Here is a 13718-nt window from a genome sequence, read left to right as displayed (position 1 = left end):
ATAAGAATGTAAGACTAACTTTGGTGCTCTTGTAGTAAGAAATGCCTTATATCGTGCATGAAAAGCATCTAGCACAGAAGGTGAACATCATCTAATAGCTGTTATGTTATTAGAGAAAGCAACACTGGAGTTGACATGAGTAGCAAGAGCTGATGATTATAATGACTTACAGTAAATGACTTTCTCATGGTGACCTCGTATACTCCTCCCAGATCTAACAACTCTAATTTTAAACCTTCATGGTTATATCAGTATTTATGATGTTCAATGTCCACCAGTAAGTGAAGATAATTATTAAATGTGTAATACTTGATCATTTTCTCCAGGAGATGCATAACATGTGGCTAATGAATTTATCAGAACAACTTATTTGGGGAAGCTGTTTGGGATTTTGAAACTTTAATGCAAGAATATAGTGTTGGCTGGGCATGGTGGCTCATACCTGTAATCCCAGCATTTTGGGAGGCTGAAGTGGGTGAATCACTTGAGATCAGGAGTTTGACACCAGCCTGACCAACATGATGAAACCCTGTCTCCATTAAAAATGCAAAAAAATTGCCAGGTGTGGTGGCACATGCCTGTAATCCCAGCTACACATTAGGCTGAGGCATGAGAATCACTTGAACCGGAGGCAGAGGTTGTAGTGAGCTGAGATTGCACCACTGCACTCCAGCACTCCAGCCTGGGTTACAGAGTCTCAAAAATGTGTGTGTGTGTGTGTGTGTGTGTGTGTGTGTGTGTGTGTGTATGTATAATAACATCCGAAGGAAGATTGTACAGGTGGAAATAAAATGACTTGGACCTTCTTTCAGGGTTCTTCAATCCCCTCTCTGAATAGTGATGAGGGCAGGCAGGGGTATCAATTTTTCCTGTAAGAAAACAGATGGTCAGTGTGTTTTGGTGTTAAAGGGGCATTGACTGTGTTTAATTTTACTTCTCCTATATCTGCTATCTGCAAACACCCAATTCCAGGAAGAATTGGCTTCCATAAATAAAACCTTTCCCTATCTGTGTTTGTGGAGGACACCTGGGTCCTACATGACTGTCCAGTATTAGAACAGTGGATGCTACATTGGGCAACAGGCCCCAAGCCACATTTTCCTTCAGGCCTGTAAGGTAGAGACTCCTACTGTATGATATGTGAGGAATACTTAGAAGAACACTTCTTTTGTCTTTGAGGAAGGTGGCAGATTGGGGAAAAAAGCATCTGAAGCCAAAGGGCCTGTCCCCAAAGCCCTCATCAGCCCCTTGCACCTCTCAGTGCACATACTCCCTCACATTTCAATTTGCTCACTAAGAATAACACCTGCTCCTCATAGGCTGGTATGCAAACACAAGGAAAAATGTGTGCATGAGAATTTAGCTGAGTAAGGTTTTATCTTTTTGTCATTGATCATTGTTAATCATTACTCTAACACTTTCATAGGGTAAAAGATCATTTTCTCCTTGTATGATATATTCTGGTTTGATGCTTGAGTTAAGTTGGTACACAGTTGTAACATTAATACTATAATTCATTCAAACAGTCATTTAAAGAACACTTGTTTTATGTCAGGGATCCAAGCTCTCAAGTTACAGAAATGAACAAGATGCAATTCCTGCCCTCAAATCCTCCCAATACTTTATGTCATGCACCTGTCAGGACAAGGAGGTAAAATTGCAACCAAAAAACAATCACGTCTTTCAAAGATGGCTTATTTACTCCTAAGACATAGCCAACCCCTGGTAGTTCCCAGATCATTAGGAAATATGACTTCATTTTTAATGGTCAGGATCCAGAGCTGTAATACTTTCCATCAGTAGAGTGCTTTTTCCTAGGTTCTAATTGGCCAGAGCTCTCTTTCAGGATGTCCAGTACTCTGACATAGACTACATGGATGGAAAGAAGGATTTCACTGTTGATGAAGATGCTTACCCTGGTCTCTCAGATTTTGTCAAGGAGTTACATGACAATGGTCAGAAATATCTAATTATTATGGTATGTTCAAACACTTGTTACCTTATTTTTTCTTTCACAGTGCAAAAAAATATAAAAATAATATTTATATCATATTTCTTTATTAGAATCCTGGCATCGCCAAAGACTCTAGCTACGAGCCTTATGATAATGGAAGCATGAAAAGAGTGTGGATCCTGGGGAACAATGGCACTGCTGCTGGGGAGGTAATCTCTTAAGAAAATCAAAGTAAATTATGATTGTTTTGCAAAGTTTGTACTTTTGGTATGAAGATGGGTGAAAGAAAGGTTACAATATTGTTACTGTTTTTTCATGGCTTTAGAGGTTTCTTTTATTACTATTTTAAGCCGGTAGATATAATAGTAGAATGATTAAAATTCTGAAGGATTTAAAAAGCTATCCCTTGATCCTCTGATACCATAGATAATTGAGAAGCAATATGTAATTAGAAGAAAAAGTAGTTACCTAAAGCCCTCCCACCTCCAAATTTCTCTTTCCTAAGACAATAAATTTAACCACAAAAATATAACAAGATACTCATAGATTAATGTGGAACTCATCTCAGTGAATGTATTTTATTTTTTTATTTTAATTTTTTGAGATGGAGTTTCACTCTTGTCATCCAGGCTGGAGTGCAATGATGTGATTTTGGCTCACTGCAATCTCTGACTCCCAGGTTCAAGTGATTTTCCTGCCTCAGCCTCCTGAGTAGCTGGGATTATAGGCACATGCCACCCACTAATTTTTGTATTTTTAGTAGAGACCGGGTTTCACCATGTTGGCCAGGTTCATCTTGAACTCCTGACCTGGGGTGAGCTGCCTGCCTTGGCTTCCCAAAGACCTGGGATTACAGGTGTAAGCCACTGTGCCCCACCTATATTTTAAATTTACACAAGACCTATAGATAGAGCACAGTTTTGATTCTAACGTAGCAGTCTCAGGCATTGAAATAGGCTGAGCAGTAGCCTATATTCAGGATAACTAAACTTCTGAGAGTACTTTAAATAGGCAATTTCAATTATATGTAGGGTCAGCACTAGATGACTGGATTCTGTAAGATTTACTCGAATCGGTGCTTCATCTAATAAGTTCATGAGGCAGGGCACGGTGACTCACGCCTGTAATCCTAGCACTCTGGGAGGTCGAGGCAGGAGAATCACCTGAGGTCGGGAGTTCAAGACAGCCTGGCCAACATGGAGAAACCCCATCTCTACTAAAAATACAAAATTAGCCTGGCATGGTGGCGCATGCCTGGAGTCACAGTTACTAGGGAGGCTGAGGCAGTAGAATCACTTGAACTCAGGAGGTGGAGGTTGCAGTGAGCCGAAATTGTGCCATTGCATTGCACTCCAGCCTGGGCAATAGGAGTGAAACTCCATCTCAAAAAAAAAAGGAAATAATTCACGTGACTGCAGATCTTGTTGCTCCTAAGTAGTTTATTTTGCAAAACTGTCTTTTCTTCTTTTTTTAGAGTTTCACAGAAAATTTTATTTATTTATTTCTTCTGTTAGCAAGAGTAAATTTATAAATTAACTAAGAATCCACTTATAGTTTTTATATTGATAGCTATAATCATATTATTTATAATTATCAAATCAAACATCACTTAATTATCATCCACCGTAACATTTTGATATTTTATTTTTCCTTTTTATTTTATTTATTTATTTTTAAAATTATTAGTAGTATATTTAAATTCTGGGGTACATGTGCAGAACATGCAGGTTTGTTACATAGGTATACATGTGCCATGGTGGTTTGCTGCATTCATCCCCCCGCCCCCCATCATCTACATTAAGTATTTCTTCTAATCCTCTTCCTCCTCTATCCCCCCACCCCCTGCTATCCCTTCCCTAGCCCCCCATCCCCCGACAGACCCTGGTGTGTGATGTCCCCCTCCCTGTGTCCATGTGTTCTCACTGTTCAACACCCACTGATAAGTGAGAACATTTGATGGCACAACTGTCTTTTCAGGGTTATGGATGATCTTTTACCAAACTCTGCTCACTTAATTCCTTTCATTGACTTTTTCGATGCTTAATTCTATTTACTTTTTTTCATTGATTCTAACTTTTCATGAAGCAGTAGGAAAGTTTTCTTCCTTCTGCACAAGTCTTTGCTTTTACTGTTTCGTTAGAAGCTAATTTCTAAAATATTAGATAAGCCTATATGTGTATACTGTATTTAGAGTCCATAGTCAAAGAAAAATTATTTTGCTCACCTAAAATTTTATCCACACGAGTCATTTCAATAGCACTCGTATTTGAGTGATATATAGTTAAGAACTTGCAAATAATTACAAGGATCTAATTAGATGGTTGACTTCATTGACCAATGAATGGCATGAATCATTTCATGAGATAGTGGCAGAGACAGCAGTAGTGGAAGTGCAAGTGGTTTGTTTTTAATGCACTTAGTTGAATAAAGTTTGCTGGCCTGCTCCAGGTTGAATATTGCTGTAGGTGACTGTTTTGTGATACCACCTGTTTCCTGGGGTGCCAAAGTTACATCTAATTGTTAATTTGTGCCCATTACCTAAAACAAAGAGCCAGGAGCTCCATCCATTACCATGGGTATTTCAAGCTCTCATCTTGAGTTTTGAAAATTATCCACATTTTAAAATATGTGTTCATTATATTCCAGACTGTAAAGTTGTTCCTAAATTACAACCTATAAATTTATCAGGAAAATGAGCAAAAACGTTTCACAAAAACTAGTATCCTTTTAATTCAGAATTTTCAAAAATTTGGCTATGGTTATATCTTTGTTGTGGAAAATAGTTAAATCTACTGTTTGATAGGAACAGACAGAAAAGGGAGATAGAATAAAAACAATTGACCTGAGTGGAAAGCACAAACTGCATTTAATCATTTATAAAATGTAGTTTGTATGCCAAAAATATCAACACATTATTTATAATCATAATCATTTAAAGTAGACTTTATGTAACCCTTAATTAACAATGCTTGAAAAAAGCTCATTCTCTTTAAAAATGTTATATAGACTTTCTAATATTTTAAACAATTTGTCTCCCAACTGACCTGAAATAATGAAATTGTACTTTTTTACTTCTCTTTTGCATAGAAAAGGACATATGGTGGCTTTTCATTGATTTACTCAGTTGTTTTTATTGTTTCTTCCATTTGTTCCTTGTATGTATTTTATTATTTAGTTTAGTTTAGTTTTTTTATTGTTTAGTTTTGGGGGAGTCACAAATTTTATTTCTGAAATGACAAGGAAAATGGGGCTCCTAGTGGAAGAAATCACCATTGGTAAAAGTAAAAAACCTTCAACCAAACTGATCACTACTGCCTTCCTCTTTGTGTCCTAGGGATATCCGGGACCCACAGTCTTTCCCGATTATAGCAATCCAGAGTGTACCAAGTGGTGGACAGATCAGGTCCTTAACTTTCATAATCGTCTGGATTTTGATGGAGTGTGGATTGTAAGTTATTATTGCAGAATCAAATTTCCTTTGGAAACAGATATGCCAAATTTTCAGATGAATTTTGATCTCGATGTATAATAAAAATAGTTTGCTTTACATATTAGTACTAAAATTATTTTACTTAATGCTGAGTCTATATCCAGTGAATTAGGCTCCTAATAGCTTTAGGTTCTTATCCTGTATCTTTGATCAACAGTTATTTCATTTTGATAAAGTCTTTTGCTTTCTCATGGTCATGGTTTGCTTTTTCTCCATTAACTGTTTGTCAGCTTAAAAATACTGTTTTATTAAAAGATATAATTGTATTTTTTGTAGCATGGATTCATAAAAATTTAAATTAACATTAGAGAATAATTTAATGAGGGTCTTGTATTTTTCATGGAAGAACAACATTTCTTCAATATTCTCTAAGCGCCAATGTTCAAGGCATTGAACCAGTCATTTTCAGAAGGACTCTGATGAATAAGACGTGCAACGATAAAAAAAAAATTGTTACCAAGATTAGACATCACTTATTTTGAGTTTATTTTTTAAAAATAGATTTGATCTTAATTACATTCTCTTATTGTTCTTTGAACTATAGAAATTTTAGTATATCTTACATCCTTTTTTTTTTATTTTTGAGGCAAAGTGTCACTCTTGTCCCCCAGGCTGGAGTGCAATGGTATGATCTTGGCTCACTGCAACCTCCACCTCCTGGGTTTAAACGATTCTCCTGCCTCAGCCTCCCGATTAGTTGGGATTACAGGTGCCTGCCACCACACCCAGCTAATTTTTGTATTTTCAGTGGAGACGGTGTTTCACCATGTTGACCAGGCTGGTCTGGAACTCCTGACCTCAGGTGATCTGCCCACCTCGGACTCCCAAAGTGCTGGGATTATAGATGTGAGCCATGGCTCCCGGTCTAACATTCTTAACAACAACAATAAAATCTTCACAATTTGTAAGGCGAGGATAAACCTTTGAAATGGTATTTCTGAATTAGCTGATTGAATTAAATTTATAAAAGGTAAAAATGTGCCCACTGTCATTTAGAAGTGGAACATACCTTACAAATATATAACCTAATACAGTGACTTAATTTTATAAAAGATAAAACAGAGGGCAGGAAAAGTTAGGGTTATTATTTAAAATCCAGAAAGCAGTTAATAAGAGACCCAGATATCCTGGCTCATAGTTCAGTAAGCGTTTCTCAACAGCTAAATGTAGATCAATAGCATTTTATACTTTGTGTGTTTTCTGTCTTTGAAGGAAATGAATGAAGTATCTAGCTTACATCAAGCTTCTGATCAGTGTGAATCAAACATCTTCAACTTTCCTCCTTTTACTCCTGGTAAGTTTTCACCTGTTTGCTAATGATGTAGGCATAAGCCATGCTTAAAACCCCCTCAGTAATCCTCAGTGTGGTCAGGAGCAATTTCACTTCCCAGTCTAAGGGGTCTCCTAAACATCCTGAACCCTCCTCTGCTGAAGTCTCTGCAGCAGTGTTGGGTCTCTGATTACTCTTTTGCTGTCATAACTTCAGGGCAATGTGACAGAGTCTGAGCCTGGCTACCCCTCCTGGCTGCCCTTCCAGTCTAGAGTTCACAATGCTTGCATCCTTTTCTTTTCCCTCAAGTCCCGCAGGTGTCAGTATTAAAATCTATGAGAATTTCAGGACACTTTAAGATACATATTACCTTAAACTGAAATCTGTAATTTTCTTTATTCTTTCCTTCCTTCCTTCTTCCTTTCTCCTTACTCTCCCTTCCTTCCTTCTTCCCTTTTTCTTTTTTTCCTCCCCTCCTCCCTCTCTCTGATCATTAGCAACGGTTTAAAGCATCAGTGGTTCATTCAATGTCCTATTTATAGGTCCCATATCTAGTCAAGGTTAATTTTCCAGTCTCTGATTTTGAAAGAATACGTGTGGGGTGGGGGCACAATGTAGAATAGACTATGGTGTGGCAACAAATAAACCTCAGTATCTCAGTGGATTAACACAATAACCGTTTACTTTTTGCTCACATCATGCTCGTTTATTTTTTACTCACATCATACTCTGGTGAGGGATGGGTGACTAGAATCCAAGTGGTGATTCAGATCTATGTCTAGTTCTCCCATCTCCTCAGAGACCTTTGTTTCCGGGTTCCTGGGTGAGGGAGAGAGAGGGTGGAGAAGGTTTTATGGGCAGGCCTGGAAGGGAGGTATACCCAATTTGCCCACATTCCTTTGACAGAGTCTGGTCACATAGGCTCAGCTTAACCTCAAGGAAAGTTATAATCTTCTTTTTTGTTTTTTGAGACAGAGTCTTGCTCTGTTGCCTGTGCAGTGGCATGATCTTGGCTCACTGCAACCTCTGCCTCTCGGGTTCAAGCTATTCTCCTGCCTCAACCTCCCAAGTAGCTGGGACTACAGGCATATACCACCATGCTCGGCTAATTTTTGTATTTTTTAATAGAGATGGAATTTCGCCATGTTGGCCAGGATGGTCTCAAGCTCCTGACCTCAGGTGATCCACCTGCCTTGGCTTCCCAAAGTACTGGGATTGCATGTGTGAGCCACTGCACCAGACCATAATCTCCTTACACGTCCAGGAAGAGAACCTGGCTTGTTTGGCATCTGAACAGCTTCTGCCAGTGTATTCTGGTTTGCCCACTTTACTTACCCCTGAGACCAAGGTATAGCTGTTTCTTTAACTCCTTTTGGTCACTTAAAGAGTAAATAATTTTTTGGAGGAAGTCTTGACCTCTTGCAAAATCCACTGTTTGCTTTTTCAACTTATTCTTTGTTCTTTTCTGCTCTGTCTGTATTCCCCTACTTTTTTTCCACTCTGGATTTATCAGGTTTCTTTCTCTTAATCTCTAAATTCTATTTTTGGCCAAAAAGAAATTTTGTTTTCGATTTTTTTTTTCCTATAGAAAACCTCAGTCCTATCACTTTCTAATTCTTCTGGTGGGCACCCCACTCCCTGCCCCCAGCATTTTGTCTGCTCACATATGACCGGCCACTTTTGCCCATAGCCAGGAAGCCCCACCCCTTTCCAGGATTGCATAGTGAACGTTAATTAGCATGAGAAAGAGCATTGAAGTGGTTGTCAATCTCATGCCACACATTTAGCTGTGCGAGAAATACAATTTTCTTCCCATCTTCCATTGCAACTTCATTTCCGACTCCAAACCTTGATTCTGTTGCACTGGGTAAGAAAAAACCTCAGTCTTTCCTGGTTCCACCACTTCCTGGAATTGTGCCTCACACTCAGGTCCTAGGTATGGGCAAGACTTTGTGAAAGAAGGCAGATATGGCCACAGTGAAGAGTTCACAAGGAGACGAAGTGGCAGAGAAGATTTGCCATTTTAGGCTTGAGGAAGAGAAAATACAAACAATAAGAATTCTCACATGCAGGATTTGAGTATTTACACATCAAGTTACCCAAATGCCACATCTTCTTTTTCTTTTTCTTTTTTTTTTTGAGATTGACTGTCACCCAGGCTGGAGCGCAGGGGCATGATCTCGGCTCACTGCAATCTCTGCCTCCTGGGTTCAAGCTATTCTCCTGCCTCAGCCTCCTGAGTAGCTGGGACTACAGGTGCATGCCACCACGCCTGACTAATTTTTGTGTTTTCAGCAGAGATGGGGTTTCACCGTATTGGTCAGGCTGGTCTCAAACACTTGACCTCAGGTGATCCACCCACCTTGGCCTCCCAAAGTGCTGGGATTACAGGTGTAAACCACCATGCCCAGCCCCTATTTTTCTTTTAAGTGTGACTGAGGTTTGTATAATAAAAAAGAAAAAATTCCCTTTCTCTACCTTCATACCTATACATTTTACACTCAATTTCTCTTGATTAAATATCTGTAGATAAACATTGTATGCTTTATACTTAAACTCAGATCCACTGCCTTTGCTCTGAGCAAGTTTCTCAGTTGCCTCCACTCACCAGGATTCTTTGTGAGCTTGAGGGAATGCGGATTAATTTTAATGATCCATCTCCTTGGAGGGCTCAATGTGAGCCCCAGGCAGGAAATAGCATTTAGGATAGAATTTAAAATCTGGAACAGATTTAGTCAGGTGGAGATTGGTGGGGAAAGAACAGTAATCAGGAAGAAAATAATTGGGTGGCTTTTTTGTTAAAGATGGTTGATGAGGAAGTGCCTCACTGATGAGTATTTCCCACCAGGAGTTCTGGACCGCGTGCTATTTGCAAGAACCCTCTGCATGGACACGGAATTTCAAGGGGGCCTTCACTATGACTTCCACAGCTTTTATGGCTACTCTATGGCCAGAGCCACAGACTCGTAAGGACTTGGTTTTCCCCTAATTTCAGATATGGGGAGATGGGAGGTGGAGGGTTTTTCTTCTGTTCTATAAGTAACATTGTTCAAATATTTTTTGCATTTATAGAAATATCAAAACTCTGTTCTTACAGAGTATTTAAGAGGTCCTCTCCTATAAACCAAGGTCCTCTCCTATAAACTCTTGGCTTATAGGAGAGGACCTCTTAAATACTCTGTAAGAGTATTTGTATGGTTTCTGTACAGGATTATTTTTGACTGGCTTATGGCTAAGGAGTTTATCTCAATGATACTAGCAGGCAATATTATATAAGGCATTTAGAGTCCTCAGCTAGGAGTCAGCTCTCTCAGATCCTTTTACTAAATGCACTTGGATTGCTTGGTTTTAGCAAATAAAAATATTGGACACCAAATTAAATTTGTATGGGACATTCTCATACTGAAAATTACTCATTTTTTTTGAAATTTAAAGTTACCTGTATTTCCTTTTGTTACATGTAAATTTCTGGTGCCACAAAAGAAATAGCACTGGAATATAAATTTTCTCAGCAAAGCACTTTTTACTTCTATATAAGGGTGCATCTCATGGATGGAGCAATGGCGAGTGCACACCCAAACAGGGGAGAGGAAGGGGTTCTTATCCCTGACACACTAGCCCCTACTGTTGTGTTGTTCCCCTATTGGCTATAGTTGGAACACACAGTCTACTCTAATTCCGATTGGCTATTTTAAAGGGAGCAGGGGTATGAGCCAGAGTGGTAGGGTGAGCAGTTTGACAGGAAGGATGGTTACAGAACAGGTAACTAGAGGAGACTTAGGTCAAAGCAGGAGATGAGGGGAACAGATGTGAACTACTGATTAGAACTGACAGGAAAGTTGTTTACTGAGACTAGGGTAAGGGCAAAGAAAACCAGGAAGTTATATTTTCAAATGGAGAACAAAGAACAGGGGAGCTGAACATACTGATACATTGGTTCTTTGTAGAGGATCTCAGAACTCATTGTACTTAACAATTTACAGGCTGAACCCTTTGAAGAGGAATTTATTATATCCTACACCGTTATTTATCTGGAAATGCACACCATACTCTTCTAATGTCCTTCCCAATGTCCTGCTTGTCTACCTCATAATTCTCCCATCTGCCCCAAGACACACACACACGCATGCACACACAACTACCATCACCACCACCACCATCACCATCATTACTCAACACCATCACCATAATCTAACCACTACCATTACCATCACTACCACCATTATTGTGATCACCACCACTGTCACTACCACTGCTATCACCATCACCACCACACAGTTACCACCACCATCCCAACCACCACCACCCGTTATGAAAGTCTTCCAAGGAGACACATGTGTTCTGCAAACCATTACATCCTTTATATCTTGTCATGTGGAGTTTTACTTGTGACTTTGTAAATTGAGAAATAGCTCCCCTTCTCACAGTTTCTTCTGTGGAAGATGGTAAAATACAATCATTATACCTAAGCGAGTGAGAAAATTTGGAGCCAGGCTTAAGAAGGTTTTAATTTGAATTTGCAGCACAGATGGGAAAACTAAAGTGTTGGAAGAGCTGCACAGTCTAAGCTGATTCTGTTTGGTGGATCCTCCAGTGGTTTAGGAAAGAGCATCTTTGTGTTTCTCAGCTTCTCTTTTCCTGTTTTGGTGTTCTAGAGCACTGTTGTGGGGATGGGGGCAGGGAGACTTTGATGGGCTTATGGGACCTGTCTCAGTCATTTTTTTACTTGACATCTCTTTCTCTCTGGTACTCGAGGTCATGACCATTCCTTTAAACTCGGATCCTTCAGTTCTTAAGACATTGCTCTGCTGGCTGGGTGCCGTGGGTAACATCTGTAATCCCAGCACTTTGGGAGGCTGAGGCGGGCAGATCACCTGAGGTCAGGAGTTCAAGACCAGCCAGGCTAACATGGTGAAACCTCGTCTCTACCAAAAATACAAAAATTAGCCAGGTGTGGTGGCAGATACCTGTAATCCCAGCTACTTGGGAGGCTGAGGCAGGAGGATCGCTAGAACCTGGGAGGTGGAGGTTGCAGTGTAGTACCTCGAGCACCATTTACCTGGCTCTGTTACCTGCTTTCACCTCATCTTCCCACTATAGCTGATCTTTTTTGAAACTCTTAAATTCTGTATCTTGGTTGGTAGCAACAGCATCCCTATATCCCAGACTCCCAAGTGAGAAGCTTGGCACCATCCTTTATGCCTTTTGTACCCTCACATCCAATCAGTCCTTGATCCTTTTGAGGTTACTTTTAATCATTTCTGTAACCACCTCTCTATTTCCCCATTGATACTTCTTAATTAGATTATCATCATCCCTCACATAAATCATTACGTTAGCCCCAGAACTAATCTCCCTGACTTTAGCCTTATCTCCCAATAACCTATCCTCTACCCTTTCTGCTTGAGGCAGAGTCCAAGGAACAGCTGCATCAGCATCACCAGAAACTATTAGCATCTTGGACCTCAACCCTGAACTTAGGAATCAAAATCTGCATTTTATCAAGATACCTGGGTGTACTGAGCATATGTTAAGATTTAGAAAGCACTACTATACATTCCTGACAAAGTGATCTTTCTAAAGCACAGTTTGCTCATTTCTCTTTTTAGTGTAAAGTTATTTGTGGCTTGCTATTTTTTATACAGCCAAATACTTAGCATAACCTGTAAGATACTTTATAATCTAACCTTTTCTTATGATTTTTCTCTCATCTCTGCTGCTTCTTGCTGTTCCCAAATCCGAGTGCTATTCATTATTTCATGCCTTTCATGTGCTATTTACCCTGCACGAGATGTCCTTCCTTACCCTGTCCATCTTGCAAAATATACTTATCTAAAAAACCTCACCTCAGATATAAATTCTGGAAACTTTACTGGCAGTTCTAGAAAATGGAAGTATCATTCTAGGAAAAGATTGTTTTCCATTTTTTTTTGTAATACATTTGTTCATATTCCAATATGCTTAGCATGCAAAAAAACATGGTTTCAATTTTTAGATGCTCATTTTCTTTCTGCTGGACTCTAAGTTTTTTGAGGGCAAAGTCACCCCTTATCCTTAGCCTGACCAATAGTGTGTGTGCCGAAGACACTTTGCTGGATAAATGCCTGGCCTGAGAGAAAGAGGAAGGACAGGGCCCAGCACCCACGGGACCTGATAACTTAGGGGCAGAGACTGGGTCAGTGTTATTTTCCAGCACTATTTTGTCCTCATGACTTTGCATTATGTTAGATGGTCCAGATGAGAGTTCTTGTCCAGAAAATGTAAAAGTTTGTATTTTGGTTAAAAAAAAAGAAAAGCTCTAAGAAAAAGGACATATGTTTCTGATATCATTATTTTCTCTTTCCTTGTCTTTTTTTCTTTCATTCTATTTTTCCTGAGAAATAAACTAGAGAAATAAGAGTCAGTTTCCTCATCTCTGAAATGAGAGATTTGGATTGATGTTCCCATAGTCTCCTTTTTTGATATGTTTTTATTCCTAGGTGCTTCTATCTAAGAATGAGAAGTGGGAAACAGTGAAAAAATAGTCAGGGTGAGAAAGAAAGAGAAAGAAAGGGTTGGAGGAGGGGAAGAAAATTTCAAATTGCTTTGTTGCCAGTGACTCCTTGTGGTAAAAGTGGTATAAAATCAAGAATGGGTTGGTAAATATATTCTAATAGTTATGGTTAATAGTTAAAAGGTAATTATGATTGAGTAAATAATAGGTGTCTTTCTAATTTCTCTGGCCTGGCATAATAGCCTATGCTCCCAGAGGACAGTGGAGATAAGCAGAACTTGGTCTTTGGTGTGAGGCAGAATTGAATCAAAAAATGGATAAGATTTTCATTCAATGGAATCTGGACATCAGGATAACTGAAGTCATAGGTCTGGTAAATATGTGGGTCAACCTTAAATGGAAGTATAGTTTGGGGACAGTGGGCCAACCAGGAATAAAATTACCCCCACCTCTAAGCTGAAAGCCAAAAGAGATTAGATTCTTGTTTCTTTTTTTTTTTTTTTTTTTTTTT

At 39.2% G+C, this 13718-nt stretch overlaps 1 protein-coding gene across 1 annotated transcript in view; it reads left to right on the top strand.

Moving 5' to 3' along the window:
* The window catches only part of LOC108291166 (probable maltase-glucoamylase 2), a 124983-nt gene that overhangs the window by 26121 nt on the left and 85144 nt on the right, over positions 1-13718 (top strand). The window contains 5 exon segments of the mRNA XM_017511348.2: positions 1847-1978; positions 2065-2163; positions 5289-5402; positions 6657-6738; positions 9563-9680. Of these exon segments, the coding sequence (XP_017366837.1) occupies positions 1847-1978; positions 2065-2163; positions 5289-5402; positions 6657-6738; positions 9563-9680 (545 nt within the window).

This window comes from Cebus imitator, unplaced genomic scaffold, assembly GCF_001604975.1.
Source record: "Cebus imitator isolate Cc_AM_T3 unplaced genomic scaffold, Cebus_imitator-1.0 Scaffold446, whole genome shotgun sequence".
In the NCBI taxonomy this organism is placed as follows: Eukaryota; Metazoa; Chordata; class Mammalia; order Primates; family Cebidae; genus Cebus; species Cebus imitator.
Note: the sequence above shows the minus strand (reverse complement) of the source record. Positions and strands in the feature narration are given on the sequence as shown.